The sequence below is a fragment of the Physeter macrocephalus genome, chromosome 14, assembly GCF_002837175.3.
Source record: "Physeter macrocephalus isolate SW-GA chromosome 14, ASM283717v5, whole genome shotgun sequence".
NCBI classification, from domain to species: Eukaryota; Metazoa; Chordata; class Mammalia; order Artiodactyla; family Physeteridae; genus Physeter; species Physeter macrocephalus.
In genome coordinates this window covers 20301161-20326461 of record NC_041227.1, presented here as the reverse complement: position 1 = coordinate 20326461, position 25301 = coordinate 20301161, and the positions used below count along the sequence as shown (strand labels likewise).

The window sequence follows — 25301 nt, the reverse complement described above, 5'->3', positions numbered from 1 at the left end:
CCGCGTCCCCTGCATCGGCAGGCGGACTCCCAACCACTGCGCCACCAGGGAAGCCCGAGAGGATATATTTAATAGGCCTTTTGTTAATATATTTTTTAAAACTCAAACTGACATGTAGTAGAGTTCCTCAAAACACTAAGGATGGAAGCCTGGGGTATATTTGGGCCATGGAAGCCAGTCATAGCCTAAAATCTATAAGCAGTAAGCCAGTCTTAGGAGTATTTCCATGTTCTCCTTGGTCACCACTGCCATCCCAGTGACTAGTCCAGCACACAGGCTTCCAAGAGGTTGCAAAATACAACCCCCACTTCTTCCCTTGGTCTACAAGGCCCCGTGGGATTCATCCTCACCCATCCTTCCAATTTCATCTTGTGTCACTGTCTCCACAATGATCTCTTCTCCATTCTCCAAAGACCCCAAGCCCTTTCTTCCCTCCAGGCCTTTGCACCTGCTGTTCCCTTTGCCTGAATGTTCTTCAAAACCATAAAAAGGATGTGACAGCTCCATATGTACTGATGGGCCCTTCTCACCCTTCAGGTCTCAGCTCTAATGCCGTTTCCTCAGAAAGAAAGTGCCATGATCAAGTCCCCTGACCACTCTGCTACTGTCCTGTTACTCTCTTGCAGTAGCAGGAAAGCTCCTTGAGTTTATTCACCTTGTTCACTGCTGAATCCTGATTACTTAGCACAGTGTCTAACATACAGCAGGTAATCTTTACTAAATGAATAAAAGAATATGTACACTGCATGTGAACATTCATGAATGAATGAATGAACAGTGGAAGTGGTATCAGCTACAGGGCAGAGGACTGTCCCTGTTTAGTCACCTTCCTTGAGAAACTTTCTTACATGGCCTTAGCTTTTTCAGCTGACAAAATGAGGTCAGTGACCTTTCCACCTACTTTGGCGGCTATTAGAAGTACTGAAATAAATACTGGAGGTATGCTCTTTGGATAAAAGGAACTCATGTATATAGCTCATATATATATACATATATATATATATATAGTTTTTTTTTTTTTTTTCATTTTAAGATTGACTATCCTTTGAAGGGATTCTCTTTCTTATAGTCCAAAACTTTGCCATTTTAATGGTGGGTAACACCTCCAACAGACACCCAACAGGGTGAAAGGGAAGTAGAGAAATTCAAACCACCTCACACAATTAAAAGGTTAAAAGAAAGTTTCTAGACCTGCTCTGTCCAACATGCCAGTCACTAGCTAGCTACATGTGGCTATTTAAATAAAAATAAAAAATTCAGTTCCTCAGCTGCACTAGCCACATGTAGTTATTGTATTGGACAGAACAGATATAGAACAGTTCCGTCATCATAGAAAGTTCCATCGGACAGTACTGTTCTAGATTATCTGTGGACTGAATAATTTACGTTAGTCCTGTTCTCCATTAGCATAGATACTGCTAACTCTAAATACTGTCAGAAGCAGTCCGGTATATTGAAAAGAACAAAATTGTCATAAATCCTGACTTTCCTCCTTATTAATTGTGTGACCTTGGCTAAGTAGGAGCTCACTGAGCCTTCGTTTTCCTTACCTGCAAAATAAAAATGTTTACATTTAGTCTGCAGGGTTTATGTCCCTGGGACAGAGCAGGGGTTCAACAGATGGTAGAGATTATTAAAAGTATAAAAACATAAGCAATGGAACTCTACCGTAACATGTGGGACCAGACAGACACCTATTCAAATAACGTTCTCCATAGCATAACCGCAAACCAAGAAAAAAACAGTTAGGCGAACAAGGATACTAGTCCTTCCCTCCAATCAGCATTAAAAAAGGGCTCTCAATGTACCTAATGCTGCCAGCAGGGCATGCAGTACACTGACAAAGGAAGTTATTCTCTTATCATAAAACTGGTCCAGGGTAGCCAAGACATCTTGAACCACATCTGCCACCAAAGGGAGCAGGCTAGCATCTGAGTTCTGTAGCATGACTTCCAAGACCTTCGGGGTATGCGGGTGGAGAGACAGATGACGCAGATTTAAAGAGATACCATTTACCAAATAGTCTGAATTCTGACTGATTAGCTGCTGCAGGGAGTCGTAGCCACAAGCCTGGCAAATGTCCATCATGGCACTGATGGCCGCCTGACTGATAAGCAGGGTTTGGTCTCCAGCTTTCTCCAGGACTGGATAGAGGGCTGACATCAAGAGCAAACGGAAGTCTTTCCCTAGTGCGTGTGCAAAATGGCCAATCCCTTCTAACTGGATGCATATTTGCCAGATGTTGCTGTTCATGGAGCAGATCGTGGGACTTGGCTTTGAGAAGGTGGGAGAAGAGGTAGCCTGGCAGGTGTGTGCCCCAGATGTGAGGGCCTGAAGGCCTGACTGCATCATTGTCAGCTCCTCTCCCACTTCTTCAGCTTCCAGGCAAGTGACCAAATACCAGTTTTCTTGGCTTGTGTATTCTTCAAGTATTGAAGTCACGATCTCCCTCAGTTCCTCTGGGCTTGTTTTAATGTGTTTTTCATGAAGATTCTCTACCCCTAACCCAGCAGCCCCTATAACCAGTTCATTAAGGATCATGGCGGCCTGCTTCCGGTAAACCACAGACTCGTGGTACAGTTCCATAAAGGGATCCACGAGCAAGTAGAGGTTCCCATAGAAACCAAGAAGCTGACAAATCTGCCTCAAGAGCAGGAAAACCCTCTCGTCAGTGAAGAAGCGGAAATATCTCCTCTGCATTTGAGCCCATGGCCGCGAGGCTGAAGTCTCTGGAGAAGTGCTCAGATGCTCAGAGTTCCAATGCCGCTCTTCAACAATTTTGATGTCGGCCACGTCTAATTCCAGAACTTGGATAAGCGCTTTGGAAAGACGCTGGAGATGGGCCACAGAGTTGAGGACAAAGTTCACTTTGGGGCCCAAGAGTTTCAGGTACCCGAGTAACAAGGAAAGAGTAGAGAATCTGCCCTGATCGTCTTGGGAGTTCATCAGGCGGGGAAGGGACGTGGCAAGGGAGTGCAGGTTTTCTGACAAGATGTCAGCAAAGGCTCTGCTGCCCACCACGACTCTCTCATCTGCAAAACGTCTCAGAATTTTATTGCATTGGGCTTGGACGTCAGGACTCTCATCATTTACCAGACTCACCAGAGCCTTCAGAAGGGGACCAGCCGATTGGACCAGTGACTGACTGCACTTCAAGAGAAGGGCCTCGACAAAGTCTATCAGTTCCAGCCTCACCTTCCAGTGTGGGTGAACTGAAACGCACTCAATTATCTTTTTAATAAGGACAGTCAACCTGTCGCCGGTATTTTTTACCCAATTGGCTTCCCTGTGAACCAACAGCTCCGCTACTCTGTGCTCCACGGCAGGCTTTGCTCGGACCTCTGAGACTCTTCTGAGCTGTTCATCAGCCATAATGAAGCTCACTGTCTTGTAAAAGACCTTTAGGGAAGACACGACAACGCTGTGCCCTTGTTTAAAGTCTCCTGTGATGACCCTGGTCAGTGTAGTTGAGAGGCCAGGTAAAAAAGAAGCAAACAAATCCCCCAGCTGCTTTTGCTCAAGTTCATCCAAGGACCTTGGATGGTCTTGACACTCACATTGAAAGAGTAGAACCTGTAAACATTTTAAGGCAGCCATTTTAATTTGTTTTGATTTCTCCTGTTCTGCTAGGCCTAACAGTAAAGATACAGCAAATCCTAAACGAGGCAGAATGGAGGGCTCATAAATAGTCAGAATGATGTCCCCATAAGCCGAGTGCATTAATGCACTGAGGCCCTGGATCACAGCCAATTTCAACTCCTCTGACACAGCTGCAGGTTTCTGGGAGTTGGGTGAATACAGGCAAGCAGAGAGTTCCGAAAAGAGTTCCTGGAGAAGTTCTTGTTCCTTCACACACGTTGAAGAGAGGACAAGGGTGATGCATTCCACCACACTCTGGATCAAGTGCTCTCTTTTGGGGCCCGGGGTCTTCAGGGTAAATCGCAAAGGGAAGAGGATGTACTGCTGAAGTTCCTGAAGGGCAGAGTCACTCACGACTTGTAACTGTGCCTGCAGACGCTCCACGTTCTTCACTGTCTGGGTCTTTGTGAGCTGAACACAGATGGGACGCAAGACGCCAAAGGCCTCCTCTGGAGTATCAAAAACCGCCATTGTGCAACAGGCTTCCTCTCAGTGAGGAAACACCCTGCAGGCTGGAGGGAGGAGACTTTTCAGTAAAGAAGGCCAAGCTCAAAGCAAATACAAAGTGAACTTGCACTCATTCATTCAACAGACATTCAGTGGGGGCTTATGTACCAGTCACGCCACACGGTGCTAGGGGAGCAATGGAACAGAAAAGAGCCGGTTCCTAGTCTTAGGGAGCTCCCAGTCCAGGGAGGGAAGCAGATGTACAGTTACAACACAGTCTCTTAAGAATTAGGCTAGGCCTGTGCTTATGGTCCTACATGAGTGTAGAAGACATATGCGTCATAACACTCAGAAAGCCAGGGTGGGTTTTACAGGAAGAAGATGCTTGAGCCAAGACTCAAGGGAGGAATGAATTGGAACCTGTGGGCTATTCTAAGGAGTATGGATTTTAACCTGTGGTAGAGATGGAGAGCCACTGAAGGTTTGTTTTTTTTTTGTTTTTTTTTTGTTTTTTTGTGGTACCCGGGCCTCTCACTGTTGTGGCCTCTCCCGTTGCGGAGCAGGGCCTCTCACTGTTGTGGCCTCTCCCGTTGCGGAGCAAGGCTCTGGATGCGCAGGCCCAGAGGCCATGGCTCATGGGCCCAGCCGCTCCGCGGCATGTGGGATCTTCCTGGACTGGGGCACGAACCCGTGTCCCCTGCATTGGCAGGCGGACTCTCAACCACTGTGCCACCAGGGAAGCCCAGGTTTTGTCTTTTTTAACTTGAGGTATTATATACAAAGAGTGAAAGGCACTAGTCTTAACATAACAACTCAGTGAATTTTAATGTACGCAGAGACTCAAAGAACCACTACCCAAAATAAGATATATAATATTTCCAGCACCCTGGAAGGCTCCCTCATGCCCCTTTGCAATCAATTCCTATTTCCCCTGCCCAGAGGTAACCATTACTCTGACTTTTATCAGCCTGGACTAATTTTGCCTGTTCTTGTCATGGAGAGATTTCAAGCAAAGGGTGATAGGAACAACTTTATGCATTGAAAAGACCCCCTGGCAGCCAGTAATACAGGAGAAGACTCAGAGCTGGGTGAGACTGAAAGCAAAACAAAATGAAAGGGAGTGCCCAGAGAAATGGGAAAACCAGGAGCGCACACAATCACAGAGACCACGGGAGAAGAGAGATTTGAGCAGGATGGAGAGGTGGATGGCAGGCAGGCAGTGAAAGGAGACAGGTTTATAGGTAAGTGAAGGAGCTGAGCGACTTTACACATGGACTATCAGCCCGTGACTTTGCATTTCCCCTCACGGAGAAGAGGCTCTTTTCTCTGTGAGGGGAAATGCAAAGTCATGGACTGATAGCGAATAAGAAGGCGGGTAAACAGAGGGCTTGAGGAGAGAAATAAAATTCTCAAATATTCCCTTTGGGGAAGCAGAGCATGCTGGGAAGACACAAAAGTGTGGCCCAAGGGTACTGAGGACTGAGTTGAAGCTGGAGACCATTAAACATGCACAACTGTAAAACGCTGGTACTGGATGGAGGCTTAGAGATCACCTAGTCTGGTGGTGTCTCCTTCTCTCTCTCTCTTTCTCTCTCTCTGTCTCAGCTCTATTTGCTGGGGGCTTCTGAACAGATGATGACAAGAAAGTGTCCGCTGCTTCTCGCTGTCCCCAGTAGTGCTGGCAGGCAAGTGGTGCCTGGTGGGTGTGGGCAAGACCTGCTCAGTCCAGAGAGAGAGCTGGTGCTGGATCTCCTCCATGGGTCAGGAGAGGGCTCCAGGGCAACAATCAGGCTCTCATACCCTGCACAGAGTCTGGTCCACAGAACTCCATGAGAGGAAGGGCAAGGCTGGTCTGTGAGGTTCCTTGGGGGGATATCTCCTGGTCTCTGTGACCCTCACAAAGCCAGGGAAGGGAAGAAGCTCAAATCTTCCCTATTCCAGACTAGTAAAATGCCAGGTGTTGAGGCCAGAAAACTGCGCCAGGGCCTACTGACACCCTATCAGCACCAGCTTACACACTGATGACCCAGAGGCTACTGTGCCACCCCTTGCCCAAGGTACTAGTAGTTAGAACAACAGAAGCAAAGGAAGTAACCACTTACTGGGACCCAACAGTCAGGAGCAGGAAATGTAAACAGAGCACCCTTGAGGTGGTGAACCTTAGTTTAACAGAAATGCTAAAGGAGACAGACAAGAATATGAAAAATAATAAGACCAATAAGGAAATTCTATTACAAGACAAAAGCTATTTCTTAGAATTTAAAAACATGTCTTTCCACACTAAAAAAGCTCAACTGATTAAAAAAAAAAAAGGCGGTTAATTGCTGAGATCCAATTAGTGGCTGGGAAGATCAAGTAGAGCTATCTTAAAACTCTGAGCAAAAATACAAAGAGATGGAAAATGTGAGACTTGGAGGACAGATCTGGGAGAACCCACATATAAATAGCTGGGAATTCTGGAAGGAAAAAAAGGAACAGATGGAGGAGCTAAAACAAATAAATAACTGAAACATTTCCCTGAGCTGCAAAAGGATTTATCTGGAGATTGAAAAGACTGAAGGATACACACCTAGTCAAATTGTGGTAAAATTCCTGTACACTGAAAGATAAAGGGAAAAAAAAATCACATATGCCTTCAGGAAGAAACAACAAATAACTTATAAAGGAAAAAGACCAGCTTTGGACTTCTCATTTGCAATAGAAGACAGTGGAAAAGCATCTACTGACTGCAAATAAAGGATTGTGGCCCCCAAACTCTACTTACAGCAAAGATATTCAGCCGTCAGGGTGAAAGAGCCATGTGCAAGGATTCAGAGAGGGCAGCACCACATGCCCTACCAGAGGACTCCATTCAAACAAGAAGTGACTCGAAACAGACCTAAAATGGGAAGACGAATGAAGAAGGAAACGTTGCTGAGTAACTTTTTTTTTCTTTTAGCATGGAAAACTTTCTTCAAATAAAACGTTTAAGTGGAAGCCCAGCACGTAAAACAGATAAAATCAGAGGGTCTGGTTAAAGCTGGGGTGAAGGCGATGGCCGGGGGCTCTGCATCTCTCTTATTTATCTCAGGAGTTTCAAGACAATAACTTGGGGTCCCCTGAACTATGTTCTCAGATTATATGACAAAAACTGTAATAGAGCAAGTGAAGTGAGAACACAACCTGTCCCAAACTGAACTTATCTGCTTTCTTCTGTATTCCCTTTGTGATTTATGGTCCTCACCTGGGCTAGACGCCTTAGCCTCTCTGCTTTCTTTCACCTCCCTCTTAATTCCACTGTTCCCTTAAATTTCATCAGTTCTACCCCTTCAACATCTTTCAAAGCTGTTGATGATGATAATCATCTATTTGATATTGGACTGACCGTAATGGTTTCTTCTCTGGCCACCCTTGCCTTGTGTGCTTGCCCTTCTTGAATCCATATTTCACACTGACATGTAAGTAATTTTTTAAAAACAAAAATTTGGATCACTCTTTTCCATGTTTAAAATCCTTCACCTGCTCTTTGTAGCCTGCCTAAAGTACAAACACCTTTTTACCATGGCATACAGGGCCCTGCAACATCAGGGCCCTGCCTGTCTCATCAACCTCATTTCACACTGCTTCACCCCTTGAACTTGAAACTGCAACCATGTGAAATTATAAAACTTGCAATTTCCTAAACACGTAGTGCTATTTCATATTCTCCTCCTTTCTCCTACCACTGTACATACTGTTATTACAGTATTTAGCATGCTGAATTATTTTGTATATGCCTGTTTTACCTACTTTATGGGCAATCCTACACCTAGAACCTACAAGGGCATCTGGCATATAAGCACTCAGAAACATCTGTACAGATTCTCCTTTCAAGTTGGATGTAGTAGGGTATGGCAGGCCAATACTCCAGGTGACAACTAGAGAAACCAGATAAATTACAAAAATCATTTCTTAAAGCATCAAATAGTTGCAGAAGCACCAAAGACCAGATGAACTAATACTCTAGTGAAGGATGAAAGTTCACAGTGAGTCAACAATCAATAGTTGGGTTTTTTTGTTTGTTTGTTTGTTTTCCATTTGCTGATCCTGGACATGGCTCAGGATTACGAAGAGGCCCAGGCTGAGGGCTGTCACTGAGGAAAAAGAAACCACGATGCTTTTAATGTGGTCATATAGGACTGGAGTCCTATATGCAAAACCATAGTCTTCAGGGATCTCAAAATACATGACTTCTGAGAGAAGGCTGCTGCTGGGGGACAAATGGCTGAGAGATGTCCAAACAAATGAAAGAGATCAACCCACCGATTCAAGAAGCTCAGCAAAGCCCAAGTTGACAATACAAAGAGAAACACACACAGACACATCATAGTCAAACTGCTGAAAAACCAAAAGTATGGAGAAAAATCTTAAAAGTAATGCAGCAACAGAAGTGACAGTCAACTTCTCTAAAGAAATGATGAAATCCAGAAAACAACAGAATGACATCTTTAAAGTGTGAAAAGAAAGTAGCTGCCAACCTTGAATTTTACACCCTATAAAACTATCTTTCACAACTGAGGGTAAAATGCAAGACAATAATGCACAAAAGGTGCATGGATAGTATAAAAGGAGTTAAGTGTATTAAGAGTCTAGTGGTATCAGGAAGTGATAAAAAAAATCTGTATTAGACTGTCAAGAATGCATGTCAAGAATGCATGTTGAAATCTACAGGGTAAACTCCAAAAGAGCTATAAAAGTTCAGACAGTAGTAAAAATGGGATAATAAGTACTTTTGACTGATCCAAAAGGTGAAAAATGAGAAAAAGGGAAGCAAAACTGGTGGCTCAAACAGAAAACAAATACTTAATAAGATGGTGGACAGAAGCCCAACTGAAACACTGATTACATGAATTCAGAGTTTCTCAGCAGTGGCACTACTGACATTTTGGGCAGGATAATTTGTTGGCGGAGAGCTGTTCTGTGCATTGTCAGATATTTAGCAGCATCTTTGGCCTCTGTCCCCAACATGCCAGTAGCACTCCCCCAAGAGTACCAACCAAAAATGTCTCCAGATACTGCCAAATGTCCTGTGTAGGGCAAAAATCACCCTGGGTAAGAACAGCTGGTATAGAATCAACATAATCCCAATCAAAACCCCAGCAGCATTTTTATAGAAAGTTATAAGACAACTCTAAAATTGATATGGGAATGCAAACAACCTAGAATAGCAAAGACAATCTTGAAGAAGAGGAATTAAATTGGTAAATTTTGGTGGTGCAAGTTTTACACTATCTGATTTCAAGATTTACTGTAAAGATACAATAATTAAAGGGCAAAAAGAAAGACAAACAGATTAGTGGAACTGAATAGAGTCCAGAAATAGCCCCCACATATACAACAGAGACTCCATATATAGACTCACATACCTGACAAAGTTGACACTGAAATCAACTGGGAAAGAATGGTCTTTTCAATTAAAGGTACTGTGCCACCTGGCTATCCATATGAAAAAATATATAGGTCTTGATTACATCTCATACTAGATTTAAACATGAAATGTCAAATAACAAAGCTTTCTGAAGAAAACAAAGAACGTCTCTCTAATCTTGGAGTAGCCAAAGATTTCTTAAACAGGACACAGGAAAGAGCTAACCATAAAAAAAATGATAAATTGGACTACACTGAAATTAATATAAAAGATTTTCTATAAATCATTAAGAAAAAGACAATCCAACAGAAACATGGAAAAGAACTTGAACAGGCATACCACAATAGAGGATATCCAAATGGCCAATAAACGTATGCAAAGACATTAACATCATTGCTCTGGAAAATGCAATATAAAACCACAACAAAATACCATTACACACCCACCAGAAGGGCTAAGCTGAAAAAAAGGGGAAAAAAAGAAAAAGGAAAAGAAAATACTAGGCGTTGGCAAGGATATAAAACAACCGAAACTCTCATTCAATGCTGGTAAGAGTGTAATTGATACAACTACTTTGGAAAATCCTTAGGCAATATCTATTATTTTAAAGGTAAACATACATACGCTCTATGACCTGGTAATCACATTCTTTGATATATACCTAACAGAAGTGCATACATAAATTTAACAATAGATGTGTTCTGGAATACACTATCCACAATTGTCCCCACAAAGAAACTACCCAAATGCACATCTATAGTAGAATGGATAAACTGTGGTATATTCTCCCAATGGGATACTATACAGATGAAGACTTACCACAATTGGAGATCTTCAAAAGAATGGGTTACGGGCTCAGAAATACATAAACCAGCTTTCTGTAAGGAAGAGAGTATAACAAATTGCTACCATGGCATGACTATAAAAGGCAATCATATACCTTTATGGGATGGTCATGAAATCACACCTGTGTGACGATATGTCGATTACAGAAGGAACTGCTCAGAGATTTAGAAGCTTAGGAGTCCTAGATTCTATTCCGATAAAATGCAACACTGATTAAAGTGGCACTGCAAAGTTTGATTTTTATATAACTGACAGCAACTGGGGTATTCTGGCCCAGAAAGTGATACTGGGATGAGGCATTCAGAACAAGCTGATTCTCGGGGTGAGCAGAGAAAACAACCCAGAGTTCAACTGTGGAAGACAGTGACTATATAAACCAGTTCTTGACTCTAACCCTTTCTGAGTTCAGTGTACCCCTTCCATGGTCATAGAAAGCAATCACTGGGGAGGTGGGGGAAGAGATCTGCAATCGGAGTGCTTGAGTGAACCCATTCCCCTGGCAGCTTCTTCCCCTCCTTCCCATCTCTTTCTGCCTTTTCACAGGGATGGGCTGTGTAAGATCCCTGGGCCATGGCGTCCAGGTGGTGCAAACGGGACAATCTGTAGGTGCTATACTTTACAGACACTTAAAAGATAAGACGATAGACCACAAGGTACTTATTGTATCATATAGTTAAAAAGTGAAAAAGGGAGGAAAAAACCCCAGAGAAGTACAAAAGGAACTTAGAAAAAGAATGAACACCAAAAGGGAAGGGTTCATGGAGGGAGGAGGATTTATGTTGGGGTGGGGGGAATACACACTTGGGGCTGCATGGGAAGGCTGTTCAAGGAACAATACCTCACAAGCAAAGGCCAGAAAGCAGAAAAGTTGTAGCCCCTAATAAAGGCAGAGACGAGAAGGGACACCATCATGGCAAATGAGCCATGCCTCACACAGGGGTGATGTTCTGATGAGACCACCTGCTCGGGGCCTTTGTAACTTGCTGTTCCACGATATATCCTCATGGCTTGCTCTCTCACCTTTCAGGGCTTTACTCAAATGTGAATTCTGAGGGAGGCCTTCTCTGATCACCCCAATTTAAAACTGCAACCCATCCTCACTCCTCCCCTGCCTTGCACTCCCAATCTCCTTCCCTGCCTTTGAAATTTTCCTCCACAGCATTTAGTACCATCTGTCAAACCAAGTTATCCACCTATTTATTTGTTTATTGTCTCTCTCTTCCCACTAAAATATAAGCTCTATGAGGGCAGTAATAGTTGACAGTCTTGTTTATTGCTTCCGGCAAAGAGCAGGCATTCAATAAATGCTTGTTGCATCAATCACCATAGACCAAGATCTGGCTCTCTCTCTGGTGGATCTTTGATACCAGATATGTGTGAACTGGAGTCTGGGAAAAACCCACCATCCTCTTCTCCTGGGGTGAGTTATTCCTACAGGTAGTTGATCTCATCCATTACAGGAGGATCTTACTAGATTCACTCTCAGGCGGCAATCATAATTCTAGATTTTGACTGTATGCCAGCCCATTTTTAGGGTGTTTCCAGACAGAATAAGTATGAGAACAGGAATCTGACAATCTGGGTGATCGTCCTGGCTCTGACAGTACCTGATGTGTGGTTTCCATGAATTTTAGTTTCTTCAACATAAAATAAACTTGGTAGATAAGATGATCTCTAAAACTTCTAACTTTGAATTAACTAGCACATGGTAGAAAGACTGGGTTTAGATCCCAGAAATAGGAGTTTAAATAAAAGAATTGCCAACACAAGTTCTTGACTAGAAAGAAGAGAATTAATGTTTGTTGAAAAAAACCACCATATGCTAGGCAGTGTACATAAATTCCTTGTCTAGGGCTTCCCTGGTGGCACAGTGGTTGAGAGTCCGCCTGCCGATGCAGGGGACATGGGCTCGTGCCCCGGTCCGGGAAGATCCCACATGCCACGGACCGGCTGGCCCTGTGAGCCATGGCTGCTGAGCCTGCGCGTCCGGAGCCTGTGCTCCGCAACGGGAGAGGCCGCAACAGTGAGAGGCCCGCGTACGGCAAAAAAAAAAAAAAAAAAAAAAAAGTGTGAAATTCCTTGTCTACAAGCTGAGTAACACAAGGTTCAGAGAGATTAAGTGATGCCCAAGGTTACACAGCAAGCAGTGGGATTTACCTCAAGCCTGTGTGACTCCAAATGCTGTATGCATTCTTTTCACTACACCAGAGGTTTCCAACCCAACTGTTTATCAGAACCAAGGGGAAACAATGTAAATACAGATTCCTGGGCCTCACACCAGATCTACTGAATCAGAATCAATGTTGGGGGTGGGGTGGAACAGGTATATTTTGGTAATCTATTATAAAAGTTTGCAAGGTCAGTCTGATGATCCATGAAGTTGCTAAGAGAGTAGAGTAGATCTCAAATGTTCTTACCACACACACAAAAGGGTAATTTTGTGAGGTGATGGAGGTGTTAACTAACCTTATTGTGGTAATCATTCTCAATATATATACACTAATATATGTATCAAATCATTACATTGTACATCTTAAACTTTTACAATGTTGTATGTCAATTCCATCTCAATAAAGACGGGGGGAAAAAAGAAATAGAAGGCTAAGTAGGAGTGGGGAGACAGGACTCCCACTTCTACCTAACAGTAATTAGGAGCCCTCCCTCATGGGTGTCAAAGGAGGCTGAGTGAGGAATCTGGACTTCTACCTACACTTGGAAGTAACAAGGTTGGTCCCCCCACCCCTGCCTTATCCTGCCAGAGTGGTTTCAGAGGAAGCCAACTAAAAAGAAGACTTCTATAAGGTCCAGAGTCTTAGAACACAATACAAAAATGTCCAGTCAAAAATCATTCACCATACCCAAGAACCAGGAAGATCTCCAAATGAATAAAAAAAGAAAAATCAATCAATATACGTTAACACTAAGATGACAGAGACATTAGAATTATCTGACAAAGTTATTAAAGCAGCTGTGATGAAAATGCTTCAATAAGCGATTATGAACTTGTTTAAAACAAAAGAACAGAAAACCTCAGCAAAGAAATAGAAGATACAAAGAAAAAACAAACAGAAATTTTAGAACTGAAAAATTCAATAACAAATAGAAAGCTCAGCAGATGGGTTCAACAGGAGAATGGAGGCGACAAAGGAAAGAATCTGTAACATGGAAGACAGAATAAGAGAAATTACTTAATCTGAACAACAAAGAGAAAACAGACTGAAAAGAGGCTCAGGGACCTATGGGACTATAACAAATGATTTAAGCATCCCAGAATGAGAGAAGAAAAAGGGCAGGGTTGAAAAAGTACTCAAAGCACTGAAAGCTCCCCAAATTTGGCAAGAGACATAAATCTATATACTCAAGAAGCTGAGTGAACCCTAAACAGCATTACCCCAAAGAAATTTGCACCAATTATAATTATAATTAAAATTAAAATTTATGAAAACAAATGACAAAAAATCTTGAAAGCAGCCAGAGAAAAATGATACCTTGCCTATACGGGAAAAACTATTTGAATGACACTGGATTTTTCCTCATAAACCATGTAGGCCAGAAGGAAGCAACACAATAATTTTCAGGTGCTGAAAAAAAAAAAAAAAAAAAAAAAAACTGTCAACACAGAATCCTATACCCAGCAAAAATGTCCATGAGAAAAAAAAAAAAGAACTGGAAAGATATCCTCAGATGAAGGAAAACTAAGAGAATTTGTCACCAGCAGGCCTACTCTAAAAGAATGGCTAAAGGAAATTCTCTAAACAGAAAAGAAACATTAAAAAAAAAAAAAGAATCTTGGAACATCAAGGAGGAAGAAAGAACATGGTAAATAAAAATATGTATAAATACAATAGGTTTTTCTTATTCTTTTAAATTTTCTAAACTGTGTTTGACAGTTAAAGCAAAAATTATAACACTGACTGATGTGGTTCTAAATGTATCTAGAGGAAATATTTAAGACAAATATAAACAGGAAAGGGTAAAGAGACATAAAGGAAGTAAGGTAAATATACTTCACTAGACCTGTCAAAAATAAGTTATATACACATAATATGATACCTAGAAGAACCACTAAAATATTTATACAAAGAGATACACTCAGAAACACTATAGATAAATTGAATGGAATTCTAAAAAATGTTCAAGTAGAGGAAGTCTGGAGAAAAAAAGAAAATGGAGAAACAAAAAAACAGAACAAACAGAAAACAAAAGAATTAAATTTCAGACTTAACCTCTAACATATCAATAATTATATTAAATGTAAAATGTCTAAATACACCAATAAAAAAAGACTGTCAGAGTTGGTTAAAAAATATGACTTAACTATATGCTGTTTACCAGAAACTCACTTCAAACATAATGATATAGTCAGGTTGAAAGTAAAAAGATGGAAAAAGATATTGTCATGTAAACATTAATCAAAGGAAAGCAAGACTAGCTATATTAATATCAGATAAAGTAGACTTCAGAGCAAACAAATTACCAGAGACAAAGAAGGACATTATATAATGATTAAAGGGTAAATCTATGAAGAAGACATAGTAATCTTAAGTGTGTATGCACAAAACAGAGACGCAAAATGTGTGAAGCAAAAATGGATAAAACTGAAAGGAAAAGTACAGGTGGTCACCACAAGTATAGGTGGTGACTTCAACATTCCTCTCTCAACAACTGATAGAACAATAGCAATTATAACACAAGAGCTCAACTACACCAACCAACATTTACATAATTGACATTTACAGAATACTAAGACAGTAGGATATACATTCTTTTCTTTTTTTTAAAGGGTTTTTTTTATTATGTGTAACACAGACAAAGTTATTTAAGTCAATAAATTTTTAAGGAATTTCACATGTTCTGATTCTTTCCACTGCCACTCACCTTAGCTCCTCCAAACTCATAATCTTCAAGATAAAACAGCCCTTTCAAAAAGAAGTTATCATGTGAGTAGCCCACAGTTCTTTTAGTTAGGCTTCTTTGATCTCCAATGAAATATGGACACACTTCAAAATTCCCCACCTGTAATCTTTGGGATCCAATTTCCTCAAGCGATTTACTTTAGGACCCTAGAAATTATTAACTATAGCAGGTATGTTGCTATTTATCCCTTCATCTTTTCTAATACTGAAAAGACTTGTTATATCCAAATTTTACTCATGAGCATGTTTAGGGTCAGGAGATGGATCTGCCTGGTTCTGAATTTAACACCCTCTAAAAATGTATTAGGTTCAAATCATATTCACTCCTAAGCCATCACACCCTAGAACAGTACAGATCATTGAGATATGCCAATACCTAAGATAAAAAGTTTGTTAGGTTTTTCATAGTTTACTTGGCAGCTCTGTCTTGTAGTTCTTTCCCACAGATCTAACAGGTAGTTCTATGAGTAAAGGAAACCACGCAATTAATCTATGAGGCATTTCCAACGATGTAGGTTTACAGAAAAAGCCCCATCAGGATAGACCTCAACCATTCTTTTCAAGTGTCCACAGAACACACACCAAGGTAGACCATATCCTGGACCACAAAATAAACCTCAACAAATTTAAAAGAACTAAAATCATACAGTGTGTTCCCCAACCACGATGGAATCAAACTAGAAATTATTAATAGAGAGAGAACAGGAAAATCTTCACACACTTGGAAATTAAGCAACACATTTCTAAATAATTCATGGATCAAGGAGGAAATGTCACGGGAAATTTTTAAAAAATACATGGAAATGAGTGAAAATAAAAGTTCAACATATCAAAATTTGTAAGACATAGGTACAGCCAGGCTGAAAGGGAAATTTATAGTACTAAATATATATATTAGAAAAGAGGAAAGCTCTTAAATGAATATCAAGAATCTAAACTCCCACAGTAAGAACCTAGAAAAAGACAAATAAAATAAAATAAAGCAAAATAAATCCAAAGCAAGCAGAAGGAAGAAATAATAAAAATCAGAGCAGGAATTGAAGTTTAAAACAAAAAACAATACAGAAAATCAATGAACCAAAGAAATGGTTCTTTAGAGAAATCAATAAAATTGACTTCTAACTAGACTGATGGGGGTGGGGGGAGGGAGAGGGAGAGAGAGAGGGAGAGGAGAGAGGGAAGGAGGGAGAGAGAGAGGAATTACCAATACCAGTACTACAGACTGCAGATATCAAAGGATAATACAGGAATACCACAAATAATTTTATACACATAAATTTCACAGATGAAATGGCAAATTTCTCAAAAAACACAAACTACCACAATTCACACAATCTGAAATAGATTACTGAACAGCCTTATAAGGAAACTGAATTTATTGTTTAAAGACTCCCAAAATCAAAAAAAAAAAGAAAGAAGAAATCTTCAGGCCCAGATGGTTTCACTGCAGACTTCTACCAAGCATTTAAAGAAAATTAACACCAATTCTACACAATCTTCTAGAAATGGAAGAAGAAACACTTTCCAATCCATTTTATGAAGCTAGTATTACCCTGATGCCAAAACTCAATAAAGATAATATAAAAAAAATTTTAATCTGCAGACCAATTTCCCTCATGAATATAGATGCCAAAATCCCAAACAAAATATGAGGAAATATAATTTAGCAGTATGTAAAAAGAATTACACACCATGACAAAGTAGGACTAAATTCCAGGGATGTAAGGCTGCCTCAATATTTGAAAATCAATCACTGTTATTAATATTAACAGGCTAAAGAAGATAAATCACATGATTATATCATCCTCATCTTTCTGACCTCTAAATGTTGAAATGTCCTAGGACTTAGTCACTGGGTCCCTTTTCTTTCTATACCTATTCCCCCTTATGACTCCCACATTTATACCTCTACCCCAGATCTCTCCCTTGAACTCCAGACCCATAAACCCAATTGCCTATGAGATACCTCTACTTGGACAGGCATTTCCAATTAGACACATACAAATCTAAACTCCTGCTCTTACTACCCAAACCAGCTCTTCCCACAATTCAGTACATACGTGCAAACTCCATTCTTATGGTTGCTTAGGCTAAAACCCTTAGGGCCATATAAGCTCTTGCTTCTTTTATACCTCATATCTACACTGTCAGTAAATCCTGTGATCTCTTCCTCTAAAATATCCCCAGAATCTGACCCTTTCTCACTACCTCCACCCTGGTCTGAGACTTCCTTTCACCTGGGTTATCACAACAGCAGCTGAACTGGCCCTCCTGCTCCTACCCTTGCACCCTTACTGTCTATTTTCTACTTAATAGCCACATGCTCCTCTTTTGTTCAAAATGGTCCAATGGACTCTTTCATTCCGAGTAATATCCAAAGTCCTTACTATTGCCTATAGTTCCCCACATGATATGGTCCCTGGCAACTTTTCTAAGCTTATTTCTAGCCTGGTTCACATCACTTGAGCTGTCCTCCTTGCTGGTCCTTGAAAATGCCAACAATGGTCTGAACTTAGGACTCTGCACTTGGTTCTCCCTCTGCCTGGAACATTCACCACATAGCATAGGGCTTGTTCTCTCATTTCTCTGAAGGCTCTGATCAAATGTCACCATATCAGTGAGGCCTTCTCTGACCAGTATATATAATACACACCTATCTGCCCATACGTGCATTCCTCATACCTCTTACCCTCCTTAATTTTTATTCAAGGCATTTATAACTTTCGGGCTCATTTTACACACGTTTATCTTCCCCTGTAGAAGGTAAGCTTCCAAGGACATGGATTCTGTCTGTTTGCCTAGAATAGTGCTTCAGACATAGGTTCTCAAAAATAATCGGCTGAATGAATCAATCAACCACTGGCTCGGGAGTGAAGAATTTGGGATAAGATAACCTTGATTTGATTCCTGGTTCTGTCATTTCTTGTGTCCAAGTGACATTGATTACTCAACCATGTTTAACGTTTTCTCATCTGTCAAATAGTGATAATAACCCGTACCCCACAGGACTGTTGTAAGGATTAAATAAAAGAATATTCGTAATGTGCTTAATACACAGTGACTTGGTATAAAAGTGCTCAGTATATGACACTGTTACTTAATACAGAAAGATGGCCTAGATTTGGACTCAAAGGCCCTAGGTTATAATTATGATTAGATATTGACTGTGATTTTAGGCTATTCACCTATTTTATATTAATTCACTCAGTCAGCTACGAATAAGGTTCTGGGGTAAAAAAGATAGATAAAGTAGAGTCCCTTCCCTCTAACCTTAGTTATGTGATCTTGGGTAGGTCATCCAAGCTCCCTCAGCCTCAGTTTCCTCATTTGCCAAATGGGAATAACATAATACCTATTGCATAGCTTTGTTGTATTAAATGAGTCACTATATGAAAACACAGTGTCTAGCCCATAGCAGCAGCTCGTTATGTTGGCTATGATTATGATGATTCCATTCTGAAGGAGTAAAAGCCCCTAAGCAAAGAACAGCGCAGTATGAGCAAAAACAGGCATCAACTAGTACAGTGCTTCCTAACTGGAATCTGCCCACAACTGGTCAGTTCCACTATGATCAGGATATTTAAAAATTCTACTATGTCTACAGTAACCTAACTCCCTACCACCACCCCACAGCAGTTAGAAGAACAAATTTCTCTGCTGATGTGATAATTGGAATTTAAAACTTTTAAAAAATAGTCAAAGGATAGTCTCAAATAGTGTTTCTTAAAGGAGGTCAACAAACCCATTGACTTCCTTACCCCACCCCCCAACAAAGTTAACATGTATTACTTAAATTTGAGCAATACTCAAATGAACCCCCAGAAGGCAGCCTGTAATTCCCTGAATACAACAACCAAATAAGAGCCGGGAGCACAAGGGTGTGTTTGACGGCGGTGCTGTCACAGACTAAACATCGGAACTGGCCACTAAAGGTGGTTCCGGAGGCCTAGTGGGAGCCCACCGCGTGAGAAGGGGGGCGTCACCTTTGGAAAAAGAAAAGCAAGAGGCAAGGCATGGAGGCGTGAAAAGTGCACGTGGGTGGCTTGGCAGAACCAAAAAAAGCTTTTTGTGGGGGGGCGGCCAGAGAGCAGGACACGTACGGAGGAAGAGTGCTGCTGGGGCCTGCCAGGTGAGGGAGAAAGGTCCCATTCCATTCCCAGGTCATGATCTCTCAGCCTCAGCATCCCCTCAGGATCCCCCTCTAAGGGATCGCGGTCGCTGTCTCCCTCTCGTTCGCGCCACTCTTCCCTTACCTCGTCTTCCAGCCTTTCCCTCACTCTCGCACCTCCTCCGCCGCGCCGGAAGTGACGCGTAACTCGCGCGCCGCACCGCGCCAGAAAGGTTCTGCGGGAGCAGGAGAAAGGGTTCCGGTGATACTCACTGCGCCGGCGTGCGGGCGCGAGCGGTCAAAGCGCCTTCCGGAGGCCGCCGAAGTGCGCCTTTTTTCCCGTCTGTCGCTTTCGGCGTGCTCCGAGCGAGATTTAAAGAGGCCTTCGCCACCGAAGGGGTGTTTTTCTACACTCTGACTCCCCCCGGTGCCACGCCACTCCGGCCCTTGCCCTTTGACCCTGCTCTCGCGGCGGGGTGAGAGGTCGGTGGCCATCTTGTGGCGGCGGCGCGGGCTGCTGTTACTGCGGAGACCCATCCCCTCCCCCTCTTGCCCCCCCCGGCCGTCTGTCAGTCATAAAGAGTCCCGCAGGCCGCCAGGTGAGGTCCCGGCCTCGTGCCGTCGCTCTCCCCGCCGCACTGGGCGGCCCAGGCCGATCCCTGCTGGGCCTCACCGCTGCCACCATGTCCTCCTTCTCCGAGTCGGCGCTGGAGAAGAAGCTCTCAGAGTTGAGCAACTCTCAGCAGAGCGTGCAGACCCTCTCCTTGTGGCTCATCCACCACCGCAAGCACGCGGGACCCATCGTCTCGGTGTGGCATCGTGAGCTCCGCAAAGGTAAACACTCCCTCTACCCCCATGGGTCCTCCTCCTGGGTAGCCCTCTCCCGCACCCCCTCCCGAGGCCCCTCTAGCTTCTTAGCTGAGCCTGGTTTTCCAGGCCTGGGCCTCTGATTGATTGCGCTTCTGAGGTTGGAGACAGTGTTATCCCCATTTCTCGGAGAAGGAAACCGAGGCCTGGGAAGGTTTAAGGTACTTGTCTGAGGTTCCACCTACCGGGGCTCAGGACTCCCAGTTAACCCAGCCGCTTTCCTCTGCGGCTCCTCCTGACACTTGTGACCATTATTTTCTCGTCAGCGTTGAGTGCCTGGTGGAGGGTACAGGCCTTAGCCTGTTGTGTGCCAGGCGGTTGCTGGGCATTCGGAGTAAGATTACCTAGATCGAGCCCTGGCTCAGCCACTTGCTAGCTGAGTGATATCGGGCAAGTTTCTTCTCTCTAAGCCTCTGTTTTCTCATCTGTCAAAAGAGGGTAAGGGTAACTGCCACTTACAGAGCCTTTATTCTGTGCCAGTCACTGTGCTAGGACCTTATGTGTATCCTCGCACTTAGTCCTCAGCACTGCCCTGGGAAGTGGGTACAGTCACTGCCATTGCAGAGAAGTCAAGGGGCCACACCACCTAGACCTTGCCTCTCAGGTTCCTCTTCTCATGCAGCTCTTCTTGGTTCTAGACCCTGCTCAGCATCTGGCAGCCATTGATTGAGCTCAGCCTGTTGTGTGCCAGGCACTGGGTTGGGAGCTTGATAGCATGTTGGCTCCAGAGGCCAAGTGCCTCTGGAGCCTGACTTTGCCATTTACTGAGCCCCCACAGCTTCACTTGTCTTTCCCTCAGTTTCCTGATCTGTAAAATAGAGATAATGATAACTGATATTTACTGTGCCTTTGTTCTGTGCCAAGTGCGGTACTGATATTACATACATTGTCATTTTTTACAGTCTCAGAGTTCTGTGAAGTAGGAACTCAGCAGATGAGGAAAAAACGGAGGCTTAAACAACTTGGGGTGAAGAGTAAACAGGATAATCAACATGAACATCTAGCATGGTGTCAGGCAGAGTGTAGGCACTGGATAAATAATGGTGAGGTGGGATACTGATTACTCAGTGTGGGGCATGTTCTTTGCCTCAAATTGCTTACAGTCTGCTGGGGAAAGATGGGCACCTACACAGCTATCTGATACCCCAGTGAGCTTCATAGCAGAAAGCTGAGCAAATGAAGCTTAGCGCTGTTTTGGACAGCCTGTATGTGGTAGGCCCTTTATAGCATAGGAAGTAGCTCTACATGTGTTTTCTGCTATCTGTGAGGTCAGGATGTCACTCTGTTTTACAGATGAGGAAACTGAAGTGGCTAAGTGGTATTTTCAAGGCCTTAGAACCAGTGAAGCTCGGACTACATCAGACTGGCAGACACCAAAATCCAGTATTCTTTCAGGAGACCCAGTTCTAGTCCTCTGGCAGAGACCCCCCCCCGCCCCCCAAATATCATGTGCTGTACTGAGATGGGGGTCCCCTCAGCCCTCAGGGTAGTTGGGGGATAGAGCCTGGGCCTCCTAGAGCCCCATTCATGTACCCCACTGTGCCATTCAGATATTATTTCTGTCATCTGAGATGTGGCAGAAAAATTCGAATTGCTTTCTACAGGATCCTATCTGGTAGGATCTCAGAGGCACGTCAAAATCCACCTCAGATGTCACTTTTGTGAAGCCATCTTGATTCCCTACCTCACCCTATTTGAGATACAAAAAATAAAGAGTACTTTTCATTTATGAAGCTCCTTTAACCCTAATCTCATATGATGAAACCTTAAGTTGTAAGTAGATCAGCATTATTATCCCCATTTTATAGATGAGAAGATAAAGATATGAAGAGATGAAGTGCTTTGTTAATGAGTGTACAGCTGGGACATTAGCCCAGAGCTCCGAGACGCCGAAACTTGTTTTCAGGTACCCGGTGCATCAGTGCACTTAATAAGGGAAGGTGATCATCTTACTCCAACCAAAGCCGTAGTGCTTTTATTTATTAGAATTAATCTGCATTTATTTCATTCTTACTAGTTATGTCTCTTTCAGTGGATTATGTTTTGAGGGAGAAACTAGATCTTCTAGTTGTCCGTAATGTACACACCATTTAGCATCGTGCCTGTTAACACATTTAAAAAATAGTTTAGGGCTTCCCTGGTGGCGCAGTGGTTGAGAGCCCGCCTGCCGATGCAGGGGACATGGGTTCGTGCCCCGGTCCGGGAGGATCCCACATGCCGCGGAGCGGCTGGGCCCGTGGGCCATGGCCGCTGGGCCTGCGCGTCCAGAGCCTGTGCTCTGCGGCGGGAGAGGCCGCGCGTCCAGAGCCTGTGCTCTGCGGCGGGAGAGGCCACAGCAGTGAGAGGCCCGCGTACCGCAAAAAAAAAAAAAAAAAAAAAAAGTTTAGGAGTTAAATTGTGGTCTCTTGACGTCATTTTCATGGCTGAGTAAAGGATCCAAGCGGTACTGTCTAATAGAGGTTTCTGTGATGAGAGAAATGTTTTATATCTGTGCTGTGCGACAAGGTAGCCTCTTGCCATGAGTACTTGAAATGTGCGACTAAGGAAGTAAACTTTCAAATAAATACAATTGAAAATTCAGTTCCTGAGTTTTGTTAGCTACAAATCAAGTGTTCAGTAGGCACATGTGGCTAAGTGGCTATCATACTGGACAGTGCAGAAATAGAGGATGCTCTTCCAAGCATCAGTGTACAGTTTCCTAATACCCAGCCTTCCTTCATGAATTGAAAATGCCCCCGCACTAAAGTGGAAAAACATTTTGTGCCCTAATGTTAGAATTGACTAGCCCTTTAGGTTCTAGCCCACCCTGAATCTTTAAAAATGGACGTTTCTATCTATAGTCAAGTCATTTCCTTAAGACATTCACAAACCATCTCTGTTTTGCCTCCAAATATTTATGAGACTTTAAAAGATTTCTTTTTCCTGCTTAAGTACTACTTCTATTCATGATGTGTTATTTTCTTTCCATTCTCTAGGAATAATTCTTAATTTATCCCTTTGGGCTCAGTTCTAGGTAGAACTTCTCCCTTTCTTTTTGGAGCAGTTTGGTGTAAAATACCCTAAGATGAACATTTTTTAGTAATGCTTTTGTACCTTACGTTTGTACTACTACTACTTTAGTAGTGCAGGTAAATAGGCCTTTTTTTAAAAAAAAATTACTTTCTCTAGATGTTAAAACCAGCCAAACAAGTGAAAAATTTTGGTCAGCCAGTTATTTAAACTTTGCTCAATAACTATTTCAACCAATTTGGAAAGAATCCATACTGACATATTGGAAAGACATCTGGACAAGTGAGTTAGTTACCACCCAGGGCTGGAGTAGAGGGTGTGTGTGTTGTGTGTATTATGACCATGTGTGTTCAAGTGCTCTAGGGCTTTGTGGGTTTTTGTTGTTGTTTGTTTGTTTTGGCCTCACTGCGCGGCTTGTGGGATCTTAGTTCCCTGACTAGGGATCGAACCCCGGCCCCTCAGAAGTGAGAGCGAGGAGTCCTAACCACTGGACCTTCAGGGAATTCCCTCTAGGGCTTTGTTATATTACCTTTACACACATGGTGCTCATGTTGATTATTCAGGATGCTGGATGTGGAGGGATAAAGTTTTCTCCTAAATTCCCATTGGTAAGTTTGAGGGTGATGAGAATTAATTGGCATTGTAGATAGTGAAAACCTTGGCTATCTTAGCTATCATATTTGTAATACTGCAAAATGTATCAGGTCTTGAATGGCCAAATTGACATTTTACAATATGGATTCTGGGTTTTTTAACATAAAGTATATTAGTCTGATTTGCTTTGTGGAAGTTCTGTTTTACGTTTTTTTTAAAAAAATATTTATTTATTTATCTTTGGCTGCGTTGGGTCTTTGTTGCTGCGTGCGGGCTTTTCTCTAGTTGTGGTGAGCAGGGACTACTCTTCGTTGCGGTGCGCGTGCTTCTTCTTACTGTGGTGGCTTTCCTTGTTGCGGAGCACAGGCTCTAGGTGCGTGGGCTTCAGTAGTTGTGGCTCGCATCCTCAGTAGTCATGGTGCACGGGCTTAGTTGCTCCGCGGCATGTGGGATCTTCCTGGACCAAGCTTCCAACCTGTGTCCCCTGCATTGGTAGGCGGATTCTTAACCATTGCCTCACCAGGGAAGCCCTCTTTTACCTTTTTTTTTTTTTTTTTTTTTTTTTGTGGTATGCGGGCCTCTCACTGTTGTGGCCTCTCCCGTTGCGGAGCACAGGCTCCAGACGCGCAGGCTCAGCGGCCATGGCTCACGGGCCTAGCCGCTCCGCGGCACGAACCCGTGTCCCCTGCATCGGCAGGCGGACTCTCAACCACTGCACCACCAGGGAAGCCCTCTTTTACTTTTAAATCTAACTTTCATGGCGTTATAAACTTGGTAGTTTAACTTGCTGCAACATCCTAGAACAAGGTTTGCTTTAAAAAAAAAAAAAAAAAAAAAAAGCTTTTTGCCGTAATCATACCTTTGTAGCAACAGTGGGATATTGAAACTATTGACACTTTTTGTTCTGTTTTTGAATAATAGTTAGAACAGTTAAAGATAGCTCCAGGTTTTCAATATTTTCATCAGTTGACCATCTAAACTAGGTTATTATCAGAAGGTTAGTACATTTCAGGATATCCATATTTAATTTTATGAGCACTTTAAGTCATCAGTTTCAACTATAACGTGCTTTAAAAGTCTTGTTTTTAACTTGAGTTATTCTCCTGTAGCTACATTTTAAAATGCAGATCTTGAGCCTGCTATGTCAGAATTTATACATGCTGTGTGCATTTCAAAAGAAACAAATGGTTTCTGAGAGCAGTGGAGTAAGGACTAGTAATTCAGGTGTAAAGGTTGACATAGGGCTTGCTTGAGTCTTTTGGGCACTTTGGCATTGGAGAAAACTTAGTGTTTTGAACTATCTGATTGTGTTATTATTTATTTCTTTTAAAAGAAAACTGGGACCAAAAATGGTAGTGATATAACTTTACGGTTGAAAAGTTATGTGCATAGAAGCCAGGAAATTCAGTAATGTTCCCCCAAGCAACTGTAACTCAGACATATTGCTTGAGGTTTTTATGGTTTAATGCATGCTACCATATAGAGTAAT

The 25301-nt window shown here is 42.5% G+C and overlaps 2 protein-coding genes and 1 non-coding gene across 7 annotated transcripts in view; 1 reads left to right on the top strand and 2 right to left on the bottom strand.

Annotated features, from left to right (window-relative positions):
* Nucleotides 1-19453, bottom strand: part of TTI1 (TELO2 interacting protein 1) — a 43922-nt gene extending 24469 nt beyond the window's left edge. The window contains exons 1-5 of the mRNA XM_024128311.3: nucleotides 19335-19453; nucleotides 13807-13899; nucleotides 10292-10350; nucleotides 6851-6964; nucleotides 1809-4151 (exon numbers count right to left, since the gene is read on the bottom strand). Of these exons, the coding sequence (XP_023984079.1) occupies nucleotides 1809-4110 (2302 nt within the window). The 5' untranslated portion in view covers nucleotides 4111-4151; nucleotides 6851-6964; nucleotides 10292-10350; nucleotides 13807-13899; nucleotides 19335-19453. The remainder of the gene's footprint in view (nucleotides 1-1808; nucleotides 4152-6850; nucleotides 6965-10291; nucleotides 10351-13806; nucleotides 13900-19334) is intronic.
* LOC112066232 (small nucleolar RNA SNORA18) lies at nucleotides 15655-15785 on the bottom strand. The gene has a single exon (XR_002892488.1). It is a non-coding gene; the product is annotated as a small nucleolar RNA SNORA18 (small nucleolar RNA).
* Nucleotides 19454-19641: 188 nt separating the features above from the next.
* Nucleotides 19642-25301, top strand: part of RPRD1B (regulation of nuclear pre-mRNA domain containing 1B) — a 77329-nt gene continuing 71669 nt past the window's right edge. For all 5 annotated transcript variants that reach the window (XR_008619141.1, XR_008619142.1, XM_024128354.3 and 2 more), the window contains exon 1: nucleotides 19642-20176. Coding sequence is in view for 3 of the 5 variants with exons in the window: in XM_024128354.3 (XP_023984122.1) it covers nucleotides 20026-20176 (151 nt within the window). In the remaining 2 variants the exon portion in view is untranslated. The remainder of the gene's footprint in view (nucleotides 20177-25301) is intronic.